Source organism: Aspergillus pseudonomiae (genome assembly GCF_009193645.1).
Source record: "Aspergillus pseudonomiae strain CBS 119388 unplaced genomic scaffold BDV37scaffold_1, whole genome shotgun sequence".
NCBI classification, from domain to species: domain Eukaryota; kingdom Fungi; phylum Ascomycota; class Eurotiomycetes; order Eurotiales; family Aspergillaceae; genus Aspergillus; species Aspergillus pseudonomiae.
Window position 1 is genome coordinate 355,877 of NW_022475993.1, and position 21,098 is coordinate 376,974.

General features: G+C 49.5%; 7 protein-coding genes across 7 annotated transcripts; 5 read left to right on the plus strand and 2 right to left on the minus strand.

The window, feature by feature from the left end:
• Window positions 1–1,004: 1,004 nt before the first annotated feature.
• Window positions 1,005–4,164, plus strand: BDV37DRAFT_235253 (uncharacterized protein). Its single transcript, XM_032080466.1, has one exon. The coding sequence runs from the start codon at window positions 1,585–1,587 to the stop codon at window positions 3,685–3,687; it is 2,103 nt and encodes a 700-aa protein (XP_031947187.1). The 5' UTR covers window positions 1,005–1,584; the 3' UTR covers window positions 3,688–4,164.
• A 1,148-nt stretch (window positions 4,165–5,312) lies between these two features.
• Window positions 5,313–6,430, plus strand: BDV37DRAFT_1405 (uncharacterized protein). Its single transcript, XM_032078839.1, has one exon. The coding sequence runs from the start codon at window positions 5,407–5,409 to the stop codon at window positions 6,085–6,087; it is 681 nt and encodes a 226-aa protein (XP_031947188.1). The 5' UTR covers window positions 5,313–5,406; the 3' UTR covers window positions 6,088–6,430.
• Window positions 6,375–8,603, plus strand: BDV37DRAFT_1400 (sugar porter family MFS transporter). Its single transcript, XM_032078830.1, has 4 exons — window positions 6,375–6,965; window positions 7,020–7,143; window positions 7,205–7,281; window positions 7,343–8,603. The coding sequence occupies exons 1-4, from the start codon at window positions 6,661–6,663 to the stop codon at window positions 8,436–8,438; spliced, it is 1,602 nt and encodes a 533-aa protein (XP_031947189.1). The 5' UTR covers window positions 6,375–6,660; the 3' UTR covers window positions 8,439–8,603.
• A 1-nt stretch (window position 8,604) lies between these two features.
• On the minus strand, window positions 8,605–11,419 carry BDV37DRAFT_290128 (cytochrome P450; the record flags this gene model as incomplete). The annotated part of the gene is made up of 6 exons (XM_032088647.1): window positions 8,605–9,493; window positions 9,608–10,011; window positions 10,116–10,249; window positions 10,327–10,661; window positions 10,721–10,912; window positions 10,969–11,419. 6 exons carry the CDS (start codon window positions 11,417–11,419, stop codon window positions 9,303–9,305), a joined length of 1,707 nt encoding a protein of 568 aa, XP_031947190.1. The 3' UTR covers window positions 8,605–9,302.
• A 2,172-nt stretch (window positions 11,420–13,591) lies between these two features.
• BDV37DRAFT_1456 (TLC domain-containing protein) lies at window positions 13,592–15,635 on the plus strand. The gene is made up of 3 exons (XM_032078884.1): window positions 13,592–14,142; window positions 14,223–14,951; window positions 15,002–15,635. The coding sequence occupies exons 1-3, from the start codon at window positions 14,020–14,022 to the stop codon at window positions 15,488–15,490; spliced, it is 1,341 nt and encodes a 446-aa protein (XP_031947191.1). The 5' UTR covers window positions 13,592–14,019; the 3' UTR covers window positions 15,491–15,635.
• A 519-nt stretch (window positions 15,636–16,154) lies between these two features.
• BDV37DRAFT_277526 (uncharacterized protein) lies at window positions 16,155–16,920 on the minus strand (the record flags this gene model as incomplete). Its single annotated transcript, XM_032085787.1, has 3 exons — window positions 16,155–16,334; window positions 16,423–16,684; window positions 16,778–16,920. 3 exons carry the CDS (start codon window positions 16,918–16,920, stop codon window positions 16,155–16,157), a joined length of 585 nt encoding a protein of 194 aa, XP_031947192.1.
• Window positions 16,921–17,611: 691 nt separating this feature from the next.
• Window positions 17,612–21,010, plus strand: BDV37DRAFT_235264 (tethering complex subunit PEP5). The gene is made up of 9 exons (XM_032080467.1): window positions 17,612–17,650; window positions 17,707–17,775; window positions 17,838–18,134; window positions 18,191–18,823; window positions 18,872–19,105; window positions 19,160–19,495; window positions 19,548–20,051; window positions 20,108–20,506; window positions 20,559–21,010. Exons 1-9 carry the CDS (start codon window positions 17,636–17,638, stop codon window positions 20,940–20,942), a joined length of 2,871 nt encoding a protein of 956 aa, XP_031947193.1. The 5' UTR covers window positions 17,612–17,635; the 3' UTR covers window positions 20,943–21,010.
• The last annotated feature ends 88 nt before the right edge of the window (window positions 21,011–21,098 follow it).

Here is a 21,098-nt window from a genome sequence, read left to right on the forward strand (position 1 = left end):
ATTGTGCTCGTTCGAAAGCAACATAATATAAGGATCCTTCCTAGGATCTTTCTGGTCTCGCAAGACCGAGACAAAATCATGCTGAGCTTCGGAACTCTTGACCGGCACTACTGCAACTTTCTCCTGGGGAAGACACATGCCCCCCGCTTTCTCACCCTTCATCAGTACGGCCCATTCCATCTGAAAGAGGCCTTTGACATGGAGCAAGTGGCTTGCATTGTTCTGGCCTTCGTCCTTGGCGTCGGTAAAGGCAGGTGAAGGAACAAATACCCGGAATTCACAAGATATCCATGATGCTGTGCGTTGCATCTTAAGTGGGACTTTGGTATGATGCTAAGCGCACCTGGATGTCTCTGTCTGAGGATAACATTGCCCGGAGATAGAAGAATATCCACCTATATCGGATGACTCCACAAATCACAGAACCACTGTTCCAACCAGCGCCTACAATAAGAATTTCAGCGAGCTCTGAATACTGTCAGAAAGGGACGGAACAAAGGCAAGGAATCAGGGAGGATATCAAATTGGTTGCAGTAATCATTCATAATGAACAATAAGACAATTATTCTCCCCGATTTGATTCGATTTGGTACGCGTGCTGCGTTTGGCTATTATTTTGTACGGGGTATTAAAAGCACATATACATACTGAAAACTATAGACGCTCGGGCCTGGGACAGGAATAGAACTTGGGATATAGACCCATTTGCCTAGTACGGTATAGGGCTAGGCAGTGGGGACCACGAAGTACATGTGTGAGAAGCAACAGGTTTTTAAAATTACTGACAACCTGGCTGGAGGCTTCTACTAGAATTTCCAGATATTAGCTTGAAGGATTACCTCTTTCTAATAGTATCAATCACCTAGGTTTGGCCATACAGTAGTGCATCATTGAGGAGTCCACAAGGAACTGAGTCATACTATTATTATCCATAGACTAGTACGTACTGATATCCCGTTTTTGAGAACATATATATTTCGGTTACTTTGAGGCCCATTTGGAACGTGTCATAGTTTGTCAACACCGGAACACTTGAACACGGTTCGCAATATAATAAAAAACAGTTAGCATACATGTAAATACAATGCGACAAGATCAGTTTCTGATAATTCTCAAGCTGGCCATACAAAATGGTCGAAAGCACAGGCATCACATGACGTCCGAAGAAGGGGCCAGAGCTGTTATATAATCAGGGGCTAATCCAGAACGGGACCCGAATGTAACAATGAAGGTGGATGAAATGACCTGCGGCCATCGTTGGCCCCGCGAGGCTCAAACAGTCACAGCCTCGAGCTGCCACTCGCTTGGAGAGGATGCAGGGGTTGTCGTTATAAACCTATGATCCCCCCCTAGACCTCTCTTATCTGCTTCAAAATTTTCTTTGCCCTTCCCAAGTGAACAGGCCCAACGCGCCAACTTCCAATTGTTCCTGGTCGCGGTTCCTGAATGCGGAGTTGCCAAGTTTCCTAATCCGGTCATCCATTTGAGTCCGGATATTTACCGTCATTCGTCATTCTTAATTTCCTGCCTGTTAGTGACATTGTACTATTCCCTGGCGACCATATAGAGAGCGATTTGGACAGAATGGCAGAAGAGACACAGGTGCTTTCTATCCAGCAACGGATCGCCGCCCTGAATCAGGCGCAGGCTGGACAAAGCCCCCCGGCAGCGTCGCCGTTACTCGGGGCGCAACCAACCCCTTTCGCATCGCGTCCTGCCCCTTCGCGACAGCAAACGATCAATAATCCTCCAGTCAATTCTCATGGCTTTCCCGGTGATAGTTCACCGGATAGAAACGAGTCAACGGGGGCCCAACAAAAACCTGTGCCCAGGCCACCACCAACACCTGTCCAGAAACCAAGGGCCCCTCCACCGCTGCCGGTTCGAAAAGCGTCAACCGAATCGGCACCAGCGCTACCACCGCGAAGACCGTCAGGGTTCTCTCGAAAGGAATCCAGGGAGTCCCTAGGCTCGGATGTCTCCCATTCAACCTCTACGAGTGCGGGAAGGGCTACAATAGCATCGACTACATCTAATAACTCGGATACCATTCGCAGCGTACGTGCACCTGCCTGGGGTGCAAAGTTACCTCCATTGCCGCCGAAAAAGCAAGAGACGAAGACTGTTCAGCCACCCTCACGGCCGAGGCCGTCGCCCGCAAACAGCAGCAGAAGCCTCTCGCAGGGTCGTCCCGCACTACCCCCTCGGCGGGAGTCGACCAACAGCACATCAACTAACGGGGGCCGCTCTACGTCTCGGCCTCCACCACCATTACCTTCTAGGATAAATAGCGATAAGTCACCCGGACCAAGTGCGGATATCGATGGCAAGCCATCAATGAGAAAACTGCCTCCGCCGCCCCCTTCGAGTGCTGCCCTGGAGAAGATTCAAAGTTCAGGGCTTGTAGGGATAAATCGGAACACTGAGAGCTCCGGGCAAGGGATGAATAGTGGTGTACAAGAAGCGCAGCCGAACGGGGTGCCACCTCCGGTTCCCAGAGCGACACGTCCAGATGTCGATCTCGCCAAACTTCAGGCGACTAAACCTCGCCTTTGTAAAACCGCGCATTCAGCTACGGCACTGAGCACTATGTGCTTGAAGTGTCGTGATTTCTCGGCGCCTGATGCCCACGCAGCGCGATATCCTCGCGAATCTCTGCCATCTTACGATCTGGCATGGCTGGCAACGGAACTGACAGCGCCGTTTCCTTCGCCCACTGATAAAGCGAGAGCTTTGTTCACTTGGTTCCATCACAATATAGAATACGATGTGCATTCCTTCTTTAACAAATGTGTAAAACCTTCCACGCCAGCCGGGACTCTAGCGTCAGGACTGGCGGTGTGTGAGGGATACGCCAGCCTGTTTGCCGCTCTGGCAACTCACGCTGGGCTCGAGGCAGTAGTAGTCGCTGGTCACGGTAAGGGATACGGCTATGATGCTCCTGCCCCGGGCTCCCCTATACCCCCTGTCTCGGCAACCGGACATGCGTGGAGTGCAGTGAGAATTGATAATGGACAGTGGAAGCTATTGGACGCTTGTTGGGGTGCGGGTGTAGTTCAGGGCCCTGGTCGCCCTTACAAGAAGCATTTCAGCCCTGCCATGTTCACCGACTCGAATGACGAGTTCGGGCTCCGACATTTCCCTTCCAACCGATCTCACTTCTTCCGGGATGATGGCCGGCCCGAGATCTCTTGGGAGGAGTACATCTTGGGCAACCCGAACTCACCATTGAGCGCCGAGCAGCCGACGATCTTTGGTGACGCAAAAAATCACAGCATAGGTGAACGGTCATTCCGTCCGGCGGCCAAGCAAATCTCTATCCATGACCCCAGCCCGCTCCGGTTCCAGTTCAATCTCATCTGCGAACACTGGACCCTGGAGCATCACACCCGAGCCAAGCCTGGGCTTTTCTTGCTGATGGTTCACGGCCTCGACGGTCGGCAAGAGGACCGTCTGCCCTTCACCCATGTCCGGGGCTCGGGACCGGGGGGAGGTGGGGACTTCTGGTATGTCGATGTACCGAATGCCAAGATGCTGGGCGCACCCGGCCAGAAGCTAGCCATCGCCGTACTTACCAGCTTCGGGGATCGAAAGGACGCACGGGGCGTCACCGCGGAAGAATATCGGCAGCAAGTCGGTCGGGTAGGCATGGCGTGGGCTTACATTGCGGAGTGGCAGCTGGTGTGATTTAGCGTGCAGCCCTAACGGTCTTGCGGGCTTGAAATTAGGCGCCGCTTGGCTTCTCTCATGGCGACGTCCCTATTGGTTCTGAATTTCCCTAATACCCGATCCCTCATACTTGAAGCTTCTTCCGCAACAGCAGGGATCATGATATTTGCTTAGCATAAGACACACTAATGATAATGAATGATGCTTCTTCCGTAATCCCGAACGAAGCATGAATCCAGGAGGGAATCCGACTATCACCCCGTAGCAAGATGCACTAGAAATGAACGGCATATCACACTGTAATGACCATGTGCTCTGTGATCGAGTACATCTCCAGAGCCTCCTCGTGGAACAAACCGAATTAGGGCACTGAACGGGAAAACATGAAAACCACACTAACCCTACGGACGGCAGTACCAAGGCTAAATAGCCATGGATTGATTCTTTACGTTGACCCAGGACCCCAGTTATTAGTCAAGGCTGAATCAGGCATTACAGGAACATGCCTTGACCCTTCAGAGGGGACATACGGGAATAGAGCTGCAAGATCTCACTCCTTGAATTAAAATCAATTATGTTTAAGTTTAGAGCCATAATCTTTCATCCCCCTGACATGGGGGAAACCATACAACGTAAAGAAATCTGAAATACTCAATAGCGAGTAGAAGAAAAAAGATCAAAGAAAAAAAAATTTTCATGGCCATAAGCCTTTGTGGCTTGATACAAGACACCGCTACGGGAGGGACAGGTTGTCGGCTAATATCATGATGCTGCTAAATTAGTATCGTGGATACGAGCCCCCCTCACATGGTACAGTCCGGCATTACAGATTGACTTCCTACATACGTACGTGGCAATACGCCCGTTGCTGTGACGCAGGCATCGTATATTAGAAGCAATATAACATGACATTAAGTAATATAAGGGAATAATCGTCGGAACCCTTGCCAGGGATATGCAAACTGTGCTCGAGGAGCAACCGTCGATGTATCTGGGCGCTGCGAGGGCCCCACTGGCCATACGACTTGCCTCGCATGGCACGGGACATCTGTTGGGAGCATTGATGATTGTTTGAACATTTTGCGATTGTGGAAATGCATATAGATTTTTTTTTTTCACCAACTGTATGAGTGACGTCGGTTTTGTTTCGCTTATAATTTTTATTTTTTATTTAATTTTTTTTTTTTTTTTTTTTTTTTTATTTTTTCTTGCGAATCCCTTCCCTATTCCGAATTTTTATTCGCTCGCCCCCTCTTAGCATTCCTTCACCCTCCATCTCGAAATCAAAGCCTACCAGTGCCAACACATTGTTTTGGTTTATAATTTTCAATCTGTTCCACGACACGACTCATGTTGTGCCGCTGCCCTAATTGGTGGAATTTCCGATTCTGGAAATGGCACGTTGGCCGAGGCACATGCTCTCAGTTCCTCCAATCAGGAACGCCCTCTTGGGGCTGGGGAACAAAGAAACGGGACCTTTTCATTTGTTCACCTTAATTTCGCCCCTTTCAGCTGGTCGTCTCCACCCTCACTTACTCCCTTGGGTTAAACCATCGGTTCAAATGGGGGCCTAAGATTCTAGGCTGGAGTTGTTTTGTTTGTTCTGGGGAATTGGTCGGGGGTTTGGGGCCCCTCCTATTCCTCCACATTCGACCATCCACCGAACCTCAACAACGCTCACCACCACCACCACTAGAGCTCACCAAACTCCTAGTCTTTCTGAATCCATTCGGGTCCATGGAACCCGCTACGCGATGGCATGTTCCGAGACGGTTGAGGAGGAGTTCCCGTGCCAGTTTAGGCTCGTTTTGTAAAGTGATGGATGTCAGCGATCGGCACTCTCTTCGAATGATTGACCCAACTCTACACACAATATTGCTTTTTCTTTTTCCTTTTATGAATTTTTTTTTATTTTTTTTTATTCAATTATTCAACCCTCGGACCTTTTTCTGTTGCTTTTTTACTCCTCACTTAACAAGCGCGGTGACGGGAACTCCGTCTCTGGGAAACCCCCCGGCCGGGAAAGGAAGCGATGTGTGCCGATCCGTCTGCAATCGGCTCTGTTCGAAGGCAATTTGCTCGAGGGGACGACTCGCGCCGTGCTTGCCCTCCGGCGCAATAGGTCACTTTCGGTGTCTCTTCCTTTCACGGCCCCATCGGCTTAGGAACACTAGTCTGAACCCGCGTGGTCAGGCTTCCCCGGATCCCTCCACGTCGCGCCTCTGGTTCGTCCAACAGCCCGGCCTCACACTATCCACCGGAGTTATGCATTATGCTGACCACGACCCTTCCGTCCTTGATTACTTCTCAAACGGTCAACCTTGGCCTAGGGTCGCAGCCGGTGGACCCGAGATGTGGTCCTCCATTTCCCAGTCTCCCAATGAATCTTCCCAGCGAAATGATTGCATGGATACCTGATCATGGGATTGGTTGCGCTGGCCTGATCCCCTCACTGTCCCGAAATCTCCAGACCATGTGTTGCCTCCCCGCGGGTTTCCCCATTCTTACTGAATGAGGAACCCGTCCGTTTTGGACTCGGACAGCCGAAAGGCTGCTACTTTATGTCATTGTTGACAGAACAGCTACTCCGGTGGGCCGTCTATATGATGTGTCTGATCCATGATTGGATATGGTTTCCTGGTTGTCTCACCGATTGGAATCCAGTGAATCTCGCTAGCTGAGACTAATCTCGCCAGTCGCATGGCGTGCAGCCCTTTTCCCCATTATGGCACTTCGGGTCGGTACAGGTTCAAGCGTCATCAAGAATTTAGACGGAATTGGCTGTCATTCGATGCGACATCGAAAGGCAAAATTTCCGTCCCCTGTCCTCGGGTATATTAAGACCGGCCCGTCCCCTCCAGTGATGTAAAACTTTTTTTTTGTATTTACACAGTTTTCGCAACTCCCTTTTCTGTGGCTTCTGTCTTCATCAGGTAGCCGTCTACCCCATCTTGCTTAGAGTGGAGTGGTGAGCTCCATCTTGCCTTCAAGATGGCTATTGGCAACATTTATGTCATTGCGGCCATCGCCGTCATCGGCGGTGGTCTTTTCGGTTTCGATATCTCGTCAATGTCTGCGATTATCGGCACAAACACCTATAAGTGTTATTTCAACAATGGAGGAAGCGTGACAATCAATGAGAACGGTGAAAAGGAATGTGGAGGTCCCGATACAATGACCCAGGGTGGTATCACTGCAGCCATGGCTGGTGGATCGTGGTTAGGTGCTCTGTGCTCTGGGTACCTGTCTGATATGCTCGGTCGTAAGCAATCGATCATGATTGGTTCCGTGATTTGGTAGGCCTAATGGAAACTTCCGCCCCTTTTGGGACTTCTCTAACTGTTGACCAGGTGCATTGGATGTATTCTTGTTTGCGCCGCCCAGAACATCCCCATGTTGATTGTTGGTCGTATCATCAACGGTTTCAGCGTCGGTATCTGCTCCGCTCAGGTCCCCGTCTATATCTCTGAGATCGTAAGTATCTACTATGACCTTGACCTTTTGACTCCTAGCAATTTACTGATCCCTCATTTAGGCCCCTCCTACTAAGCGTGGTCGCCTTGTTGGTCTTCAGCAATGGGCCATCACGTGGGGTATCCTGATTATGTTCTAGTAAGTCTAGTCTCGGAGCTTTCCACCATTGTCCCCAGACTAATAATTGGTCCCTGTTTAGCATTTCATATGGATGTAGCTTTATCAAGGGCACTGCCGCCTTCCGGATTCCCTGGGGTCTGCAGATGATTCCTGCCATCCTTCTTTTCCTTGGAATGATGCTGCTCCCTGAGTCTCCCCGTTGGCTGGCCCGCAAGGACCGTTGGGAGGAGTGCCATGCCGTCCTTACCTTGGTCCATGGTCACGGTGACCCTGACTCTCCTTTTGTGCAGAGCGAATTCGAGGAGATTAAGGGCATGTGTGAATTTGAACGTCAAAATGCCGACGTGAGCTTCATGGAGCTCCTCAAGCCGAGCATGATCAACCGTACTCACGTCGGTGTCTTTACCCAAATCTGGTCCCAGCTTACGGGCATGAACGTGATGATGTACTACATTACGTATGTCTTCGCGATGGCCGGTTTGCAGGGTAACAATCTTCTGGTGTCTTCTAGTATTCAATACGTGATCAACGTGTTTATGACCATCCCTGCTATCTTGTGGCTGGACCGCTGGGGTCGCCGTCCCACTCTCCTTATTGGTGCAGCCCTCATGGCGACCTGGATGTACGCCAATGCTGGTCTGATGGCCTCACACGGTCATGCCGCTCCCCCGGGCGGTCTCAATGGAACGCCCGCAGAGTCCTGGGAGATCACCGGCCCTCCTAGCAAAGCTGTCATTGCGTGCACCTATCTGTTCGTCGCCTCCTACGCCATCACCTGGGGTCCCGCCTCGTGGGTGTACCCTCCCGAGCTCTTCCCCTTGCGTGTCCGTGGCAAGGCCAACGCTCTGTGCACCTCGTTTAACTGGGCCTTCAACTTCGCTCTGGGTTGGTTCGTCCCCCCTGCCTTCGAGAACATCAAGTGGCAGGTCTACATCGTCTTCGGTGTTTTCTGTACTGCCATGTTCATCCATGTGTTCTTCATGTTCCCCGAGACCGCCGGTAAGACCCTCGAAGACGTCGAGGCCATCTTCACCGACCCCACCGGTATTCCGCTCATTGGTATTCCCGCCTGGAAGACCAAGAACGAATTCTCGCGCGGCGCCACCCTGGAGCAGGTCGGCTTCGACGAGGAGAAGAAGGTCGGAGGCACCGTCCAGCATTCCGAGTCCGCATAATTGGATACTGGCGGACTCCCATAATCGACGTATGGGGTTGAATTCTGAAGGAAAATTATTTAATTACTCGCCTATATACCAGCCTAGCAAGCCTCTCCTTTCGTGTGGGTTTGTTATGAACATGTGTGTGACTTAATTAGTTCATGTTTACGAGAGAACGATGATATCTTGATACCTAGTGCTTCTATGGGATAGCTTCTAATTCACTCGTGCTTTTATATTAATCTGCTCGATCACGTATAGCATGCTAGAATCTATACAACAAACCACAACATCATTACCATTAAGTAAACCTTCACAAATAACCAACTATCCACTAAGATCCCGATACGCATCCAAACATCTCCCAATAGAGCCCACATATACGAACCCACCAAACCCGATAACCCCAAATCTATCCATACAACACACCACTACGTGATGCAGATCATTCCAGCAAGTCCGAATAAAACCCGCCACAGATCAACAATCGCAGACCGATACCGTCGCACTTCGGGAAGCCGACTCGATCGATTCGGGACGTCCCTTTCTCCTCAGTGCCAATAAGTCAGTTTCTTGGCTGCATTGGAGAAAGCTTCATCCGGACGTATCGGAGTGTGCATTCCCGCAAGCCAAGATGGTCTGTGCTGAAGACTGCTTTTTATTTTTATTTTTATTTTTTATTTTTGTTACTGGGTGATCTGAGACTCGAGGAGATACTAAGGGGGTGGAGGGAAGAATGATAGGAAAGAACTAGGGACTTGAGACATATGGCTGAAACCTCATTCATTCTTCGTGGCTGAATACACATACCCATAGCAGGAATATCACAAGAATGGAGAAAGGAACTCAAAGAACGCCATAGTACCAAGACTCATTTCGTATCTACACTTTCCTTGGCTGAAACACGACATGCAAAGGCGGCAAAAAAGTGGTAAACGTATCCAACGCATCGTTCCAAAATGCCTCCCCGGTCTCCCCTGGCGCAAACCGGATATGGTACCGTTGTGCCAGGGTAGATAACGCAACGCGGAGACTAAGCATAGCTAGATTCTTGCCTACGCAGCCGTATACACCTGTATCAATTCTGGTATCAATAATCCGTATCTACACCTGGCATATTATGCTTCATGTTCGTATGGGAGATTAATGAACACGCCCGGGGGGGGGGGGAAGCAGGAAAATCTCACCCAAAGAAAACGGGAAATATGGCGCCTTGTCAGTCCCCCACTCGACCTTTTTTTCGCCCCATCGCTCGGGGATAAACTCCTTGGAGAATTTGTAGTATCGCTCGTCTGTTTGGATTAGCTGCGGTGGGACGAAGACGTTCACGTCGCCTGAAATGGAGACTTCGTCGATCTGGAGGCCCTTGGCAGGTGTTACACGGTATCCACTGCTTGAGACAGGGGGCCGTAAACGGAGGCTTTCGTGGATTATGTCGTCGATGTAGGTTATAGGTTTGATTTTGTCGTATGTCCAGCTTTGGGGGCCGTTCGGAATTGCGCTGTCGAGTCGGGTTTGGAGCTTTTGGAGGACTGGGGGGTGTTTGACGAGGAAGTAGATGATATTTGCTAGGGCTAAGGCGGTTGTGTCGCTGATTTTGTTTGGTTAGATATGGTAGGTTTGGGGAGCTCTCCTTGTATTTCTTTTTTTTTTTTTTCCCCCGTTAGAAGGAGAAGAACAGGAGCAAGTACGTACCTGCCCGCTATCACCACCACACGGGAGTCATCATGAAGAGCCGGTTCGGACGGTGGGGCCGAAATATCGTTGTCTATGAAAGCTTTTAAGTCCCAGGACATGATGTCTTGGGGGTATTTCTCGTGGTCCCAGCTCTGTCGCATTACATCGGGTATATGTCAGTCTCGTGCACCATCTGCAGCTAACCAGAAGAGTAAGGAGGACTTGATACCTTGTGCTTGGTCTCAATCTGATCAGCGCACCACTTAAAGAGGCCCTGATATCCAGCCGCCGCGCCGGGGATCTTACCCAGCATATTCAAAAGCCACGGAAGGTGGCTCACGACACCAATGAAGCGCATATGGTCATGCACAGCACTGATAACGGGGTGCGCATTCCCTGTGGCAAGATTGCCAAAGTCCCTACCGAATCCGACGTCTCCCATGATATCGAAGGCGAAAAGCATGGACCAGGTGGTCGCATCGAGCGGTTTTCCTTGATTGGCTTCGATCTGCGATATGAGCTTCTCCGCCTGCGCTATGACACGGGGTTCGTAGACCTTGAGGGCTTTTACGTGCTCGTTAGTAGTGAGGTATATACTGTCCGCAAGGGTAAGATTGACCGACATTTGATACTGAAAGCTCGGTCCCAGGCCCTTCTTCGTCGCCGATGGTCGTCGAACTCGCGGCTTAAAGCCATGCATATTTTCGTGTGATCTACATCCAATTGCCCGTACCAGGTTGACTTGCGACATTCAGTATGAGGACCGTATATTAGGGGTAGTGCTGCAGTTCGGAGAATGGAGATCTCACGAGGCCCTGTCGTGGTGCTTGCTTAGAGTATGATTTCTGGATGTTTAGTTAAAGTAGCTTGCCTGTGCGGACGAAGTCGCCGTACTGCTCATGGAGCCTTTTGAGTTCCACATTGTATTGGATATGCTTTGCCGCTAGGAAGGCGCTATAGAACCGAGTGAGCTTGCATGCGAAGGGCCCGGGGAAAGGATGAAGTCGGTGGAGGAACAATCGGTATATGCTGATACTACCAACGAGGCCGATGTTGAAAGAAGTGATGAGCAAGGCAACTCTTCCTAGAATTTGGATTGGAGGAAGCACCATGATTGTGAAGTATGCATAGAATAACGATAGGACGGTCGCGGCGTAGAGCCCCAATAGATTATAGATATGATTTTCTACACAAAAGTACATCCGAAAGATGGTTGTATGCAGAAGAATCCCTGAAAGTGCTGCAAACCCTCCTAGCTGGAGAAGGCCCGCCTCAAGCACTTCTTTGAGGTTTTCTTGATGCAGCAACGGTGCGAAAGCCATTATAACAAAGCATCCAGTGCGAGAAATCACAGGAACGGACTTTCCTCGGAGTTCTTCGCGGACTTTATCATGCTTTTCTCTTGAGAGGCTAGGGTGCCTCTACTGCCCAGATTGGTCGTCACCGTCGCTTTCCCCTCCGTGGAATAATCAAATATGCGGTTAAGATGCTTTAGAGGCGCATAGGTTAACATGAAGTTACTACAAATCATATCCCCACCTTGAATGGGACATCTACATAGGCCTCCATCAAGGCGCATGGTTACTAGCACAGTTTGATTTCTTCGTGATGTAAGCCACGCCAGGCTGAACCTACAGTGCTATCAGTTTGATATCTTATTCGTTAATGAAGAACTCAGGATCCATGGTAGGCTTTGCGAACGTGGCTTGTGCGGCGTGTAAAAGAGAGCCTGGAGATTCCACAAGCCACATTTTCGACCTTCTGCGGTGTTCAACAGGACACCCAGAACACTCATATGGCGAATCTAAAGACATTCTTCAGCATTAGCGTTCTTAACAATCATGAGGTTCCCGAAGCCGTTGAGTTGTCGTCTGCCTCCAAGCCCAGAAATTGTCAGCAGCTTAGTTGTATGAAGTACTCCAACGGCAAGAATGACTTCGTTCGATGTCTGAACTGTCACAGCGGAACCCTATCGACAGCCACTTCAACACTAGTGGTACGGCCTTGCATGGAGCTGGTAAGAACGTAACATGGCACACATTGGCTCCAATAGAGATAGTAACATCGTCGCTACCAGATAAAGTGGGGGCATATTGGGTCCGCGCCACTTTGCCAGAACTGGGGTCAATCGGAGCGGTTAGGCGCGAGTGTAAGTAGTCTCCTTCCTAAAAAGTACACCTTTTTATATTCATATCCTGGTCCGTTTAGTGCTCTATCCATAGGTGGATCATGTCATTTTCCTGCTCCTTTGGGGCAGTATATGCCACTTAGACTGAGCCAGGTCCTGAGTCTGACGACACAAGGGACATCCTAGTCTGTACCTAGTTAAATAGGCGATAGAGGATAAGCGTTTTCGGATCTCAGATGCAGAAGGTTCCAAGTTCAATTGGCATTACCCAATGACCGCCATGCAACAATTCTGTTCAATAGAGGAGCAATGAATATGCTGAACCTAGTTTCTGCCGTGCGATATTGAGAGCGCTTCACTATAACCATTCGTATGTGAGGATCTCTCAGGGTTAGCAACCACTTCTAAGCCAAAGGTATGACCATCAATGCTCGGAGGGGATCCAACCGATGCCATGATGCATCTCCTTGCGAACGTGTATCTATTGTACCTTGAGTCAACTTGACTATGAAAGGCACATAAAACTAGACAATCGCCGATGCTACGCCGGGCTTATGGGTAGATTGACGCATACTATGGGCCCCAGTCAGCGTCATCTACTATGATAGGGTTCTGTGCTTCGAGCTTTACTATTCTCATTGTGAGAATGGAGCAGTGTGGAACGTGCCCGGGTGATAGTCTTAGTCGTCATCGTGGTCAATCCTGGAGTCATGTATATCAATGGACCCTAGTTGAACTCGGGTTCAGCGTCTGTGACAGATCATCTGCGCGCATGCGTTCTTGTTTGTCGGATTCCTCAGGGCGTATCTGCCACACATACTGGCCCAGCTACGGGGGCATTCTGGCTTTTGAGCAAAGCTGCCGCCATTTGGAATATCATTCACAGTATAATGTGGATATACCAATGTTTTCGATTTTGACCAGCAGACGTGTTTAGAACTTTTCAAACATTATTCTAGAAGGAAGGCAATCCGACAGTTCTCAAGCCTCCCAGGTCGCAGATGTAAGGGTGGATGGTTTTGATTCGAAATGACAATTGAGTATGGGTAGCCAAGATTTTCCACCTTGTCCGGTAAATGCTTCATCCTCGGTCCAAATTCACCTCAAATCGAATACCGCTGATCCCATGTGGGTCTTGTCGACTTCCAGGAGTCTTGGCGTCGGAATACGCCATTCAAGACGACGACGGTGAGATTCGTAGATGACGGCGGTCTGTCACTGTTGCATAAAGTACAACCTGACCTTCAGCAGGACCTGATTGTGCACTGAATAATGTCTAAGAACGCGTAAGCAACAAAGGGTTGCGATACGGAGTAAGTTGAAGATACAATCCCACTTATGGGCGGGACTCCGTCAATCGCCGAATGGCTGTGTTGATTGATGGTGGAACCTCGGGGCGGAGAAAAATAGAAGAAAAAAAAACAGCGCCCCTGGATTGGGTTTAATTTGCGCTCTTGACAATTCAAACGAATTAGGTGTCTCGTACTCGTACCCCATCAGTTCTCAATTTCTTACCTAGGAGGGTCACGGCTTTTCATCTTTCGCCGGTGCAATCTCTTCTGTGCTTTTCTGTTGTTCTCTCCTCTGACTTTGTCCTCTTCTTCAATTCTACTCTGTTTTTCCCTTATCTTCGATTCCGCTCCGATACGGCGGAGGATCCCGCGTTGGAATCTTAGAAAAATCACTCTCACGAACGCCGACGCTGATCGAGATACGCTCTAGGAGAGCGTCAAGGGAGGCACCCATAGGACGACTTCCAAATTGGATTAATACTCAACGTCGTTTCATCTGATCATGGCTCGCGGCCGGAGTTCGAGTAACTTGGGTGCGGACATACCAGGTGACACCAGCGCACCAGCAATGTCGACCATGAATGAAGTGAGTCCAACTGAAACGGATGCTCCAAAGTGGGATAAGGTATGGTCTAAATCAATTGCGCGGCTCGCAACTGCCCTCACTCAAGTGCTTCTCCGACCCTATGCTCACTCCAGCCTGAGGTATCGCAGTCTTCGGAGAAGTCGCTCAAATCGCAATCGAAACGTCGCAAAAGCAGATCCCTACTCCGTCGTTTTAAAGACAAATGCTTGAAACATACATGGCTCCTACCTCTCCTTATATTGATTGTTCTGCTCGCCCTGTATGCAGTGAACCCCAACCCGTCCAACCCTCTGCATAGCGCAATCTTTTTGTCCTACCCTCAAGGGCCGAAAACCCTTGGTGGCCCGGTCATGTACGGAAAAGGCCCCAAGGACATAGCCTTTGTTTCGTTTTATACTATCGTCTTATCTTTCACTCGGGAATTCATCATGCAGCGTATCATCCGGCCGTGGGCGACTTACTGCGGAATTCGCGGCAAAGGCAAGACTGCGCGCTTCATGGAGCAGGTGTACACTGCGATCTACTTCGGCATTTTCGGCCCATTCGGTTTGTACGTGATGTACAGGTCTGACATTTGGTATTTCAACACAAGGGCGATGTATGAGGGTTTCCCGCACCGTGAGCATGAGGCGCTATTCAAGGCCTATTATTTGTTGCAGGCGAGCTATTGGGCCCAACAAGCCATCGTGCTCTTACTCCAGCTAGAGAAACCCCGGAAGGACTTCAAAGAACTTGTCGGGCATCACATCATTACCTTGGCTCTCATCGCCCTGAGTTATCGGTTCCACTTCACCTACATGGGCCTTGCGGTCTACATCACACACGATGTCTCTGACTTCTTCCTTGCGGTATGCATGCACCTTGAACTCCGTCTGGTGATAGATACTAATTGCACTAGACTTCGAAAACACTCAACTACCTTGACTCGTTCATTACTCCGCCGTACTTCGGTATGTTCGTTGGCATGTGGATCTACTGCCGCCACTACCTGAACCTGAAGATTCTCTGGGCGGTTCTTACCGAATTCCGAACCGTTGGTCCTTTCGAGCTGAACTGGGAGACCCAGCAATACAAGTGTTGGATCAGTCAATATATCACCTTTGCCTTGCTGGCGAGCTTGCAGGCCGTCAACCTTTTCTGGCTCTTTTTGATCCTTCGCATCCTCAAGAACTACGTCTTCAACAGCATTACAAAGGATGAGCGCAGTGATGACGAGGACACAGAGGACGAGGAAGAACCGGAACAGGAGCAAAACGGTCGTGCTACTCTGGCGACTGGAGCTCAGGTGCCCACCGTTACTGCCCGAAACGTCGGTAAGGAGAACCAGGCTCCGCAAGTTCTGGTGAACGGAGAGCCCCTCAACGAGAAGTCCTCCAGCCGCCGGTAGAATTTGCGCTCTACCACTCCTATCCGCTCCAAAGGTAGGACTTTTTCCAATGCGGTCTTGACGGAGTTTGCACTGCTTTCTCTTTTTCTTAGCTCTTGAGCTACTTGGGTCAACAACTCATACTTCACCGTTTTCATATGGCGGTTCACTTGGGTCTGCTTCTAAATGAAGCGTTTTGCATGGGGGTCGCATCGGTATTCATGGTCTACGAGATTCGCTTCGTTGCACACATTTTTTTTTTCTTTCCTCTTATATATTTGGTCGTCTGGCGTTGTGCATGACACAGCTGAATGGACATAGTGACGATTCCATGGATGTGCGCTTTATCGGTATGTTGGAAGGGAGAGTATCCTGGGGATGTCTACGCGCAATTATCATATAATAATAATAATAGACCCGCGCTGATAGGTTATCTGCGCCAAGATTCAAAGTTCAGGTCCACTTCGCTTTCAGTAGCTGATTACAAGCTCAAGAGAACGTTCCATCATTAACATCTCGGCCACATTGGCTAGCAAGCTATCGTGTGGTTATAGATACAAGGTGTCTTATTAAGGGCAGGAAATCCACATGAAGTTGGATCAGTGCCGTATTACATTCACAAGATGCCGAAACAACTATCGGAACGCCGCTCGTACAAATGCACAGGGGAAAAGCGTGCCATTTTCTAGGCCTGGGGTCGTTCCGGATCCACAGTGCCCTTCACCTTAGCCGTCTCGGTTTCTCCCTCTCCTTTCTGGCTCTTTCCCGGCTCATTCACATACGGGTTGGAGGTGTCGGTATTGGAGAGGCCCTCCTGCTTCCCGGATATAGTGGCTGGTCCCCCAGTTCCCCCGCGCGCCGAAGCCTATCGCGAAAATAGTCAGACCAACCACATTAACCATAATCCCGAGCCCGATACTTATGAAGCGCATGGAAAACGGGATAGGCCTTACCTCGTCAACATTAGATGGGGGCTCTCCAAATGATCCACCCTTCTCGCCGGCTGAAGACGAAGAACTCCCGGCCTCGACCTTCTGCTCCGCATCCCGATCGGGCTGAGGCTCGGATTCTCCCGCAGGGGCCTGTTCCTCCTTCTTCTCCGTCTCTTTCACAGCTTCATGGTGGTCTCCGTGGTCGCCATGTGGCTTCTTTTCAGGACCAGAGGAGAGCAAGTAATAGGCAGCCGGCACGCCTAAGCCCACCGATCCCAGCAACCTGTAGTCAATTGGGGTTAGCATTTTCATCGCAACCTGATGCGATGCATCGCGTGTGTTGCGAGGAGGAAGGAGGGTTGTTATCACGACTTACCATGGCAGGTCACTGGATTTCTGGACACCGTGTGATGATTCAGAAGCGTATGTGCGACGAGCGAATTGCTGCGCCGGTCTACGAGATGCGGCTCCAACAGCACGAGCAGAAGCGCGAAGGACATGAGCACGAGCGAACACCATTTTTAATTGATTCAGGATAATGAGGATTGGTGGTAAAGGGTTTATTATGCGGAAATGAAGCAATTGAGGTAAGATGAATAGAAGGAAGAGAAAGAATGCAAGGAGAAAGAGGAGGCTGGAGGTGATCGGATGATGACATGCCCTTGTCACTACTGAACAACCAGCTTCGGAGCGACTCCTGCCGGCGTGGGCTCAAGTGATGTAATGCTCCTCATTGTGGAGAAGATACCTACTCAGACAACAGGAAATTGCAATGTTGAATACTGTTTGGTTCTTTTATTTTCTTTTCCCTGACTAAATATCACCAATTCAACCGGTCTTGGTATCTCTATTACTATCCGAGGTCAATGACCAGCAGTTTGCCAGTTTCCCGTGGTACAGGTGCAAGGGCCCTCCTCAGACATGACACAATGGGCTACTTCATCTCACTGGTCTGTAGATGAATAAAATAGATGAACCGTGAAATATCAAACTTAACGTTGTCCCCTTCTCAGTATTCACAACTAATATGTAAGGACGAATAGGGAAGTCTAATGGACCTATACATGTATCTGTTATGGTTGTTTATTGCCTTCTGATCTGATAAAACTAGTGCGGGCGGAGCTGTCCCGTTTCGGCCTAGGCAATGATACACCTCCGGACCTGAACGACGTATTCCGTCAATCTAACCTTCTCCAACTTATTGTTATCGGTCCATGGTGTGGGCCACGTACAAATGGCTCTAACATCAGTAAGGCTTCGATCGCTATCTGTGGCAAGTGTACTTGCTAACACGCCCTGTCACAGTGGAAAGCCTTCAACTTCTTCGACGTCTCTTCCGTCAAGCTACCTGAAGAGAGCTCATCAATATTCAATGTACGTACTTGACATCTACTGACCGATATTGCGACATACTAAGAATATATCCTCGGAATTAGTCCGATATTTCCTCGCTTTGTACTGGCTCATCGAATCTCTTCCTTGGATCCACCGATGGCTTTGTCCACCTCATCTCGCCCTCCTTCAAGCTCATCCGATCGTTCAAGGCATCTGAGGGCGGCCCCATAACGCATATCAAACAGATAGACGGAACATCACTCCTGGCTACGATCGCAGATGATGCCTCAAATGAACCAGCTTTGAAGGTTTGGGCTCTGGACAAGACGGAGAAGAAAACGGGAGCCCCTAAGTGCCTATCAACGACCCCGGTGCAGAATGCTAGAAGACCATTCCCTGTACGTCAGTTCGCCCTCGGTGGTGCCTGAACTCTTGCTAAGTATTGAATGGGCAGATATCTGCGTTTACGGCCGTACCCGACCTGTCGCAGGTCGCCGTGGGTTTTGCCAATGGTTCCGTGGCGATTATTCGTGGCGACTTGATTCACGATCGCGGCGCACGGCAACGTATTGTATTCGAATCAGAAGAGCCGATAACTGGACTGGAAATACACAATGGCCCGACAACTATCCTTTATATCTCTACAACGAACCGAATATTAGCGTTGGTTATTGCTGGTAGAGGACAGGGCCAACCAGCCCGAGTCCTCGAAGACACGGGCTGCGCTCTCGGCTGTATGGCTTTGGACAAAGACAACGGTGACGTTCTTGTGGCCAGAGAGGATGCCATTTATACCTATGGGCCGCATGGGCGCGGGCCTAGCTACGCCTTCGACAGTCCTAAGAATTCTATCAACATCTTCAAGGATTATGTCGCACTGGTTTGTCCTCCAAAGGTCGCAACTTCGAACTCGGGTACTTTGCGAAACTTCGATGTCAGTCAGCCTAATGATATCTTCAGCACAACCACCTTTACGTTGCTGGATACGGATCTGAAGTTCATTGCACACTCGGAGGCCCTCGTATCCCCTGTAAAACAAGTATTCATTGAGTGGGGCGATCTGTTCATTCTCACTACCGACGGGAAGGTATGCGGGTTTACTTCGTAATATTTTGGCTATGCTAACCTGATGAAGATCTACCGCTATCGTGAGAAGAGCTTGCAACAAAAACTTGAGATTCTCTACCAGCGCAGTCTCTACATATTAGCTATTAATTTGGCACAAAAGAAAGGTGTCGACACTTTGCAGCAGAATGCCATCTACCGTAAATATGGCGACTTCTTGTACCAGAGGGGTGACTATGACACAGCCATGCAGCAATACCTCCGCGCCATTGACAACACAGAGCCATCACAAGTCATTCGAAAGGTTGGAACACCATGTACACATTGCACACTCATAGCTAATTGTATATGAATATAGTATCTGGATACGCAGCGTATCCACAATCTAATCGAGTACCTTGAAGAGTTACACGACCATGATCGTGCCACAGTCGACCACACCACATTACTCTTGAACTGCTACGCTAAGCTCAAGGACACAGGCAAATTAGACGAGTTTATAAAAGCTCCCGGAGAATTAAAGTTCGACTTGGAAACCGCTATTGCCATGTGCCGTCAGGGCGGCTACTATGAGCAAGCCGCTTACCTGGCTACAAAGTACGGCGAAAACGACATGGTTGTTGACATACTGATTGAAGACTCAAAGAAGTATGCAGAGGCTGTGGAATATATCTGGAGACTTGATCCTGAACTGGTTCGTACTAATAATTAGCATTGTTCCACAGCATGATACTGATTAATTCAAGGCCTACTATAACCTTATGAAGTATGCTCGTGTTCTCCTCTCCAATTGCCCACAGAGAACGACCGAGCTTTTTATTGAATACTACAAGGGAAAGTACAAACCCATCACGGAAGTTCAGAATCCACCCGAGCCACAGGCGCAGTCTACTAGCACACTACAAAGCCTGGCCGCTTTCCTTCCTCTCCCTTTGATGAACTCTAGTGCAGGCACCAAGACGACAGCCACCGAGCCTTCGCCCGAAGTAGAGGACAAGGCAGAAGATGATACTCCGGTTTACCAGATCCCCAAGCCCCGAACTGCCTTCTCTGCTTTTGTGGGCCATCCTCAAGAGTTTATTACATTCCTAGAGGCGCTTATCAAGCAAAACGGCCTGAAAGAAGAAGATAAAGTGGACCTTTATACGACACTATTCGAGATGTACCTGGATACGGCATCTCGCAAGAAAGCCACGATCGAGAAGGAAGAATGGGAGACTAAAGCCAAGAGACTTATCGAGGGCAAGGATGTATGTACCTGATATGCATGGCTTGCTCATTCTTGGCTTGACTAATGTTTCTCTAGATCCCAATCTCCACATCCAGCGTCTTGTTACTCTCAGATCTTTCGGGCTTCCGAGAGGGATCGACTCTGGTGCGGGAGCAGGAAGGTCTTCGTTCTGATATTTTCCGCTCGTTTACGTCTGCAAAGGATACACGCGGAGCTATCCAAGCGTTGAAGAAATATGGCCCGGAAGAACCCCAGTTGTATGTTGATGCTTTGACTTATTTTGCTTCAAGCCCGAAGATCCTCGAAGAGGCAGGCGAGGAGTTAGATGTTGTTCTCAAACGCATCAATGATGAGGGACTCATGTCGCCGCTCCAAGTCATCCAAGCGCTCAGCAACAACGCAGTGGTCACTATGGGCCGAGTAAAGAAGTATCTGAGTGATAACATCGAGCGAGAACGGAAAGAGATATCGACTGTTAGTGCCCCGCCCTCAAAATAATCATGCCGTGAACTAATAATCTTCGCAGAATCGTCGTTTGATTTCCAGCTATAGCACAGAAACGGAGACCAAGAGGAAGGAGCTTGAACAATTAGGTAGCAAACCAGTCGTTTTCCAAGCTCGCCGGTGTGCACTTAAGTCCTGCGGTGGAATTTTGGACCTTCCTACGGTTCACTTTCTCTGCAAGCATTCTTTTCACCAACGGTGTCTGAACAAGGTCGATGAGGAAGCCGAGTGTCCAGTCTGCGCCCCTCAGAACTCCACTATCAGAGCCATCCGCAAGAGACAGGTGGAGTCAGCGGATCAACATGAACTTTTCAAAGGGGAGCTCCAACGGTCGAAGGATGGCTTTGGGGTCATCAGTGAGTTCTTCGGAAGGGGGGTAATGCGGCCGCAGAGCACCATGGAATGAAGATGTGTCTTCAATGCTTGCATCATGATACCTTTTGTATTTAGAATTTTATGTTTACAGACATACCCAATCCAAGCTTACGTCTTGATGTCAAATTATGGGCATCAAATGAACATAATCTTATCATCACGTGCACGCGCGTCAGTTCCGCACCCA

What these genes read in the sequence shown, in the direction of transcription:
- BDV37DRAFT_235253 (XM_032080466.1), top strand. Translation starts at nt 1,585, where the DNA reads ATGGCAGAAGAGACACAGGTGCTTTCTATCCAGCAACGGATCGCCGCC.
- BDV37DRAFT_235264 (XM_032080467.1), top strand. An exon ending in AGAGCTCATCAATATTCAAT is followed by an intron (nt 17,776 to 17,837) that starts GTACGTACTTGA and finishes CCTCGGAATTAG; the next exon opens with TCCGATATTTCCTCGCTTTG. An exon ending in GGAGACTTGATCCTGAACTG is followed by an intron (nt 19,496 to 19,547) that starts GTTCGTACTAAT and finishes GATTAATTCAAG; the next exon opens with GCCTACTATAACCTTATGAA.
- BDV37DRAFT_1400 (XM_032078830.1), top strand. Translation starts at nt 6,661, where the DNA reads ATGGCTATTGGCAACATTTATGTCATTGCGGCCATCGCCGTCATCGGC. An exon ending in CCGTCTATATCTCTGAGATC is followed by an intron (nt 7,144 to 7,204) that starts GTAAGTATCTAC and finishes TCCCTCATTTAG; the next exon opens with GCCCCTCCTACTAAGCGTGG. An exon ending in GGTATCCTGATTATGTTCTA is followed by an intron (nt 7,282 to 7,342) that starts GTAAGTCTAGTC and finishes GTCCCTGTTTAG; the next exon opens with CATTTCATATGGATGTAGCT.
- BDV37DRAFT_1456 (XM_032078884.1), top strand. Translation starts at nt 14,020, where the DNA reads ATGGCTCGCGGCCGGAGTTCGAGTAACTTGGGTGCGGACATACCAGGT. An exon ending in ATGCTCCAAAGTGGGATAAG is followed by an intron (nt 14,143 to 14,222) that starts GTATGGTCTAAA and finishes CTCCAGCCTGAG; the next exon opens with GTATCGCAGTCTTCGGAGAA. An exon ending in TCTCTGACTTCTTCCTTGCG is followed by an intron (nt 14,952 to 15,001) that starts GTATGCATGCAC and finishes TAATTGCACTAG; the next exon opens with ACTTCGAAAACACTCAACTA.
- BDV37DRAFT_1405 (XM_032078839.1), top strand. Translation starts at nt 5,407, where the DNA reads ATGGAACCCGCTACGCGATGGCATGTTCCGAGACGGTTGAGGAGGAGT.